This window comes from Paramisgurnus dabryanus, chromosome 20 (genome assembly GCF_030506205.2).
Source record: "Paramisgurnus dabryanus chromosome 20, PD_genome_1.1, whole genome shotgun sequence".
In the NCBI taxonomy this organism is placed as follows: domain Eukaryota; kingdom Metazoa; phylum Chordata; class Actinopteri; order Cypriniformes; family Cobitidae; genus Paramisgurnus; species Paramisgurnus dabryanus.
The window spans coordinates 33,079,573-33,087,891 of NC_133356.1; the positions used below are offsets into that span (position 1 = coordinate 33,079,573).

An 8,319-nucleotide genomic window follows, 5' to 3' on the forward strand; every position below is an offset into this window, starting at 1 on the left:
AAAAAAATCACAATAAACAAACCATCCAAAAACGCCACTAGATTTTAATACAGTCTTCTGTGACACATAACTCTGCCTTTCATTTGAACATCATGATGCTTTAAAACAGCTTGAATGTAACATTTAGTATACATGTGGATTTATGAATATGCAAATTAGTCCCTGCACTAGTTCGGACCATAGATATATATGTAAATAGATGCTACTTTCAGCAGTAGCGGTGTAACGGATCAAAGTTCGGCTACGGTTCGGCTCGCATGCGATTCGTGGATTAATACGCAAGTTTAAATAGGGAAACGGTTTGTTGTAGTCCAAGAAAAGAGATTTACATTGGAGACGATAACTCACATCATCATTTACTTTGGGGTTGTACCTTTTGCATATCGTTAACATTTACTAATACACACTTACGCACCAATGGAAATGTAAAATCATGAATCGGACCATTAGTGCTCTTTAAGTTTATGTATAGATTAAGACATTCACATTAGCAGCGACTATCTTATTGATATCAATGGAAGCTTGGCAACTTCCGGCGCCACACAAGCCACCCAAAATACTGAGCAATGGTGTTGAATAATGAAGCATAATAAAAACACCACATAGACATACAAACAACGATAAACCCTGGTTTTCACCAGAGGGAGAATTTAACAACATAACATGACAAGTACCGAGCACAGGTAAAACCTGTGAAAACCCAGCTTTTTTGTGATTTACTGTCTTTTACATAAAATCATCTTACATACTGTTAAGAACATTATGTGAAAATCTAATCTTGATTTATTTAATACTGACTGAGTAAGGCTGTGTCAAAAATTGATATGAATGCGTGAAATCAAACTCTGATATTGAGACTTCAGTCCAGTTTTCACAGATAGGCTCATATGAGCATAACAGTAACATTGACAAAAACTCACTGCAAGTCAAATATTTGTCCACATGAAATGAAAAAGATTCAACAGGGCTCACACACTAACAATACAACTAGATAACGATAACCAGCATTTGTGAGATGAAACTATTACTTTAATGCAAAGTTAACAGAAGCACTGGACACTGGAGATTAAATAGTGCTCTTCAGTTTAAAAGTGTATAAGCTTTACCTCCCAGAGGATGTAGGGATCTTATAAATACAATCACAGTTTTAAATAATGAAAAACTATAATTATTCCAGCTTCAGTTTGAACGGATTAGTATGTGTGGTAAGAACTTATGTTTAAAATCCTATCTTTAGTGTTCACCGGCTCCCAGATTACTTCTGTCTTCCTAATGAGCACTTAGGTTTGGAAATGTCAGATAAAAACCAGGTTTCAGGACCTGCAGGATGAGCCTTTCAAAGAGCCTCAAAAGAATTTCCTAAAGAAGGAAGTGTGTACCGATGTCTATGTGCATCAGCTGATCATCACAATAATAACCAGCATCACTTTTTTTGTACTTCTTCTGCAATTGATTCTTGTATTTCTCAGGGCATTGTGTATATGGGACTGAGAAAGGTCACATATATGAGTGAAATGTTTGCCACTTTGCATTAGAGTAGTGTTGGGCCCTTTTGAATCATTTTATATAAGAATAAAACATAAAGCCATATCTGAATTGTCATTTGAGGTGTTTTACCTTATTTGCTGCAACAAGAACTTTATCTAGAAACCTGAGCCACTCGAATATGAAGACGGCTCTCTTAGCTTCAGTGACGTGAGCCAGGGCCTCTTCATTCAGCAGTAAACTGTGTGCCAACTCCATCCCTGATAAAAACAAAGACAAGCTGTACATCACAGAGCTGATTATCTAGTACCTACCCACCAGTATTTCATAGATGTGTTCACACTGAGCAGTGCATTTTAAGGACAGGTCCCCAGAAACGCCTCAGACTTCTTGGACGCCCGCAAAGTGCTAAGTAGACAGGTCGCAAAGTTTAAAGATTATGTCTGTTCGTGCTGTCCAGGCAGGAAGCTCGCTATGTTTTGATACCCAGCCCTTTGATTTCTGCCGATCGGTTGCTGTAGTTGCTGCTTACAACACCTTCATGTATTCTCAGGATATCTCCGCAGTTAAATACTTTTAAGTGAAGCTTGACAAGAAAAACTGTACATACTTAAGGATTTCGAAAAACGAGCATCATTCTTATCAGGCTAATGGCAAATATGAATGACACACGGCCTAAATCGTAAAGCTAACAGGCTCAGTTTAATGGTGTACTGATACAAATCAATCATAAATCCGTTCAGAGTACGTTTCCAATAATATCGCGCTGTAAACTGTTTCTGTAAACTAGTTTTAGCTGATGAAATCAACATTTTCTTACCTGTCAGCTCAGCTGTTTGTATTGAGAATGGTCGTCAGGGTTAACGTCACTTCCGCTATCATAGCCAATCAATGAACGACGAGAATGCTCATACATGATTCACTTCCTCGAATCTGCTAATGTACAATATAAATCATGTTGCGTTCAGATCTACTTAAGGATTCATTTTATAGTTGATATGTAAATAGAATCCGCTCATAGTCTGTATGAATGAAATATACAGTAACCTAGCGATGGGAAAAGCATTTCGAAGCTTCGAATCAACTGAACCAATTGCTTCGCAAACTGATTCAGTTTTTCGAAGCCTTCGAAACACCAAACGCTGTCGCCACCTGCTGGTCAAAATAGTGTAAAAGCAACAAGATCTGTCTAAACATTTGACACTTTTACAATATAATAGCAAGACTTTTCTAAAAAAAATGTTTTTAAGAAAAATTAATTCTTTAAACTTAATTAAGCCATAATTAAAAGTGTATTTTATGTTTTTAGTTTTATTTAAATCATAATCATGGTAAACAGAACAGTAAAAAAGAACTCCCTTTTTATTTGCACATTTGTCATTAAATCTGTCGATAAACAAAAAGTAGACTAAATGGTAGTGTAAGAAGGATGAATGTTTTATGAACTTGCATAATAAAACTGACCCGAGTTTACCTAACCATATCAGACACTGCTCATTTGCTTGTGATCAACCTGACTTGTCCAGTTTAAAACACGTTCCGAACCACTGATTCAAAAAGAATTGTAAAGGTTTCGAAGCCTCATACTTCGAAAATACAGGTACATTTTATATAATTAATTTATGTTTCCTGCTTGCTAAATTGTACATAAGCAAAAATGTACTGGATCCAAAAACCTCTTTTTTTTAAAAAAAAAAAATGATCTAGAGTCTAGACTCTATTAACCCTAAGCAATGAAAACTATATGTCATTTTAATTTATATATTTGCATTATTGTCCTATATTCCTGGCATTTTTTCTCTTTCTTTCTTTCATTTTTTTTTTTTTTTTTTTGTTTTATGACTGTATCGTTACTGCTGTAATGTTGTGCTGACCATCACTACATTAAGCTACATGACGTCAAAGTATCGCGAGAGCGAGACAAAATATGATTTCTTTTATCATTCTCGCGGTACTTTGACGTATCCGGCTGTCGGTTCTTTTTTTTTTTTTTTTTTTTTTTTTTTTTTTTTTTTTTTTTGTCTTTTATTTTATTTTTTTTTTTATTTATTTTTTTTTTTTTATTGCATATGAACATATATATATACATACATATATAACAACAAGAGAGTTATGACAATGTATTGTACATAAATGTTGTCAGTGTACATATGTAAATGATTAATGTAATCCAAAATAAAACAATAACAAAGTTAGCCAGAGAGAACAAACAACCCCCCCCCCCCCCCCATAAGTGGTGCATATTACTTGTCTACATCAAATTTGCAGATAATATTAGAAGCCCTTAAAGCTTTTTTATTTTTACATTTGTTTACAACATTACAATATTGCTTAAATTCGTTGATAAAATGGAAGAAATTGGGTTTACCACCAGACCATTTCATTTTGTGTACATGAAACTTCCCCATTAAGATTAGTAATTGAATAACATATGCTTTGTCCTTTTCTATTGCACAGTCATTAAAATAAATCATTATATCCGGCCCATCCAATTTAACAGTTGTATTAAGTTTTCTTGTAATAAAATTTTCAATATCAACCCAAAATATCTTGGTATAAATACAGTGATAAAATAAATGAAAAATTGTTTCGGCTGTCGGTTCTTGCGGCGCCCATAGTCAAACAATCCTATTGGTTCGGAGCGTGTGTGGTGTTTTAAACTGGCCAAGTCACGTGATTTTAGCAAACGAGCCTTCATTACGTCATAACATCGAAAATCCCATAATTCACCACTAGGGACAGAGTTGATCTCAACTCGGGTCAATTTTATTATGCAAGTTCATAAAACATTCATCCTTCGGACTAATAAAACTATTATTTTGTCTACTTTTTGTTTATAGACAGATGAAATGTGCAAATAAAAGGGGAGTTAGTTTTTAATTATTTGTTTACCCTAAATAAACTAAAAACACAAAATGCACTTTTTATCATGGCTTAATTAAGTTATATAATGTATTTTTCTTAAAAATATATTTTTAGAAAAGTCTTGCTATTATTTTGTAATAAGTGTAAAATTGCATAGACAGATCTTGTTGCTTTTACACTATTTTAACCAGCAGGTGTCGCCAGCGTGTGTGGTGTTTCGATGGCTTCGAAAAACTGAATCAATTTGAGAAGAAATTGATTCAATTGATTCGGTGCTTCAAAAAGCTTCGTTCCCATCACTACATTAACTACAGGAAACGACTGTGATTGGTCGATTCGGTGAAAAGTCACAATCACAACGACAGCGAGTACAGGTTCAGGTGGATGGCAGAAGTTTAAGTTCATAATTTAACTGAGTTGTCATTTAGAATTGAGTTAGTCATCCGCTTTAATGTAACTGTCTCGTATACAGGTATGCTGGACTAAGCTGTGACTCCCCAATCAGCTTCCTAGACCATCTAACAATTTGACTCAATTCTACTTATTCTTTACAGACAAATTTCCAAACCAAAGAAAACATTAAGGTTGATTCAATAAAAGCATGATAAAATAACATCATCATGGTCCTGTCAATGTGAAAATGGGCCAATTTTCTTGAACTAAACATACGCTAATGCCCCTTTTTACACACTGCTGCACTTAACAATTCGCTTCAAAGTTCAGCTTTGAGTCAATGATGGTCCCAAGATATTCATAAGACTGCACGGATTCTATTTTGTGACTTTTAATAAAATGTAAGTTCAAGTGTATGGGCTTGTTTCCTAAAATCAATCATATCTTTTGTCTTAAATAAGTTTAATTGGAGGTAGGACTCCTTACATCACTTTATAAAGTCATTAAAGGCGGAGTCCATGATGTTTGAAAGCCAATGTTGATATTTGAAATCACCTAAACAAACACGCCCCTACCCCAATAGAATCTGGACCCTCTGTTGATAGACCTGCCCCACACATACGCAACCCGGCATTTGATTTGATTTGATTGGCTATAAGTGTGTTTTGGTAGTCGGCCCGTCTCCTTTTCCAAACCGTTTTTCAAACATCGTGGACTCCGCCTTAAATGATCGGTCTATGACCTCATTTCCCTGAAACAATAACACTGTCATCTGCATACTTTAAAATAGTCTTTAATACTTTTCTTAAAAAAAAAAAATCAAGAATCCACCCCACAAATAGGCACCAAATTCTAAATCTAAGTTACATTTCCACTACATATATGACACACTTTCAATAAAGATTAATGTTTCTACGGGTGAAATGCTTCTTTAAGTCAGCCTCTAAACCAGGGTACAAAATAGCCGATTAATTATGGCTTTTGATGTTTTGGATGTAAAAATCACACAAACATCATAAGCAGACCGAAGACAACCGTATAAAACAATAAAATATAACTCAGTCATGTGTCCTTTAAACTTGAGACCAGGTTGTCATGCAATATGTTAAATCACTGAATTTATATATAATGTTGCTGCTGTAGTATGTCAATTAGCCAGAGCGTGCTATTTGCAACACTTTCTTCACTTGTTTTTTGAAGAATAGAGTGGAATCCAGTGTCACACTCAGGGCCAGGAAGGAGACTGAAGGTAAGTAATATAGTTCTTTATTGAAACACACACTAAAGCAGAGAAACAATTGGTGAGTAAAACTGGATATGTAAAGTTAAGTAATCCACTTAGTTGTCAAATAACAATGTCTCTTTAGCAGGAGGAGATCGCAGGGTTCCCGGAGGGTAAACAAGGATAACAGGTAAGTCCAAGGTAAGTAGTATGGGTGAGTCTAGTTGTCCATTAGTGATGAGACCAGACAAGGAGTGGAGGGAGCAGAGAGATATTTAAAGGGATATGGTGATGGGACACTCAGGGAAGAGGGAACGAGTGGTAGGAGTGACCGATGATGTGGATGGTGGTGGATGGGATCCTGGCATCTAGGATAATACCAAGATACTTAACGTGAGAGACCACTTGAATGATCTCTCCAGACACATAGACTTTGGGATCACAGTCAGTAACAAAATGTCTTTGAGAAAAACTTAACATTAAGGACCAAGTTTGAATCATTAAGCCATTTATTTACATTTACCATTATTAAACTAAGTTTAGAAGCTGCTTGTTCTTTGTTCCTTGCATAAACATAAATTAAAGCATCATCTGCATATATAAACATCACACCCCGTGCATACTGATGCCAAGTCATTTACATATAAGCTAAACAAGAGAGGTCCCAATATGGATCCCTGAGGAACAACTATTTCATTGTGCTTTTCAGTTATATTCCTGGATCTTTATTTGTATTTGTTAAAAGGGACACTCCACTTTTTTTTAAATATGCTCATTTTCCAGCTCCCCTAGAGTTAAACATTTGATTCTTACCGTTTTGGAATCCAAACATTTTATTCTAACCGTATTGGAATCCAAAGCGGTAAGAATGGGAGCTGGAAAATGCATATTTTCAAAAAAGTGGAATGTCCCTTTAAGGTATCGCTTGTATAACAGTTAATAAAAAAAAATTGAGACAGCAACACTGATAAGTCTGATTATGGTCCGGCAGACGTGCATGCACATTCAGCCGTTATAAGGCTTTATCGAGCAAACATAAAGTTTGTTCACAAACTATAATCTCCAGTTTCTGTTTGTGGCTGTGTTTGCTGTTGGAGGTGCAGATGGCCTGTGGAAAGAATAGTTCTTGTGTCTGGATGTTGTAGTCGTGCACACAGTGATCTGTAGGGTCTGCCTCAGGGAAGAAGTATAAACAGGGTTGTGGTTTGAGTGTGAGATGAGTTATTTTCTTTACTCTGGAGATGTCCTGGGAGGTTTTTAATTTAATTTAAAAAAATAATAATTCAGAAATGTTTTAAAAATTATTTACAGAATAGATGTTGACTCCTTCAATAGTGTTTAAAAATCATCTCAGATTTAACTTTCAAGGTGCTGCTTAATAAAATGACAATAGAACATTTCTGTAAATTACAGGTAAAGTGTGACTACACATATATCATAGTTTTGAATTGTTTTCAATGGTTTTTAATCACAACAAATTTCGAATAGTTATACATCTTACAAAGTTCACAAGATGTATTTTTTTACAATATATGTAAAACAGCTCTTTTTAAGACCTTTATCAGATGTTTTTAACACCAGGGGCATGTTCAATCTCACACCGGTGCGCAACGTTTTGCTACGGTTTCCGGGTTGAACGACATGTTTCCTGGAAACGGTGTGCAACGGAATGCAACAGGTTTTAGAAGCGTTTTCTCTTGTTTGGTGGGTGTGTCAGAAATGTCAGCCCAATCAGCGGCAAGATGTATAAAACCACGCGATAGTAAAGAGACAGCTCTCTCAATGGGTTCAAGTTGGAATGTTGTCTTTCATTTTGGACAGCAAGGTCAGTGATTGTAACATCGAGGGTATTTTACAGTATTAAACACACATTTATAACGATTTCATCAGGCTTTAGAAACATTTAAAAAAGAACACAAAGAATGGCCTCTCAGCTACCGTAGTTGCAACTCTTGCGTCATCACAACAGGGTGTTCAATGCATCACCGTTTCTGTTTAATAAACGTTGTGCAACGTTTTGTCGGGGCTGAACGAAGCCCTGATGTATTCCAGATCTCCAGATCTTTATCAGACATCTTACAGATGTATCTGTAGAGAAGTATTGCAGATGAGCAAACACTAATCTTGCAGATGTAACGCAGACATCATCAAATTCATGTCTCCGAGATTTAAATGTCATCACGCATGCAGATTTAAAAACAACACAACATGAGCACAATTCCCAACTAAGATTCAAGAGTATTTCCTTATCAGTTTTAAATGTGTTTAATAAAGTTGGAAGAGCAGTTGAAAGCCTGGTGGATGACGTTGATGTCAAGAGACCGTAGTGTAGTTCAACTGTAGCCTAAAAGGTT

The 8,319-nt window shown here is 35.6% G+C and overlaps 1 protein-coding gene across 2 annotated transcripts in view; it reads right to left on the reverse strand.

Annotated features, from left to right (window-relative positions):
• heatr5b (HEAT repeat containing 5B) overlaps positions 1 to 2,428 on the reverse strand; it is a 28,886-nt gene extending 26,458 nt beyond the window's left edge. Inside the window, exons 1-2 of one of the 2 annotated variants that reach the window (XM_065249762.2) lie at positions 2,306 to 2,428; positions 1,618 to 1,745 (exon numbers count right to left, since the gene is read on the reverse strand). In XM_065249762.2, the coding sequence (XP_065105834.1) occupies positions 1,618 to 1,743 (126 nt within the window). In that variant the 5' untranslated portion in view covers positions 1,744 to 1,745; positions 2,306 to 2,428. Of the gene's footprint in view, positions 1 to 1,617; positions 2,199 to 2,305 lie in introns of those variants that run through there. The other variant, XM_065249760.2, reaches the window with a different exon arrangement.
• Between the last annotated feature and the right edge of the window lie 5,891 nt (positions 2,429 to 8,319).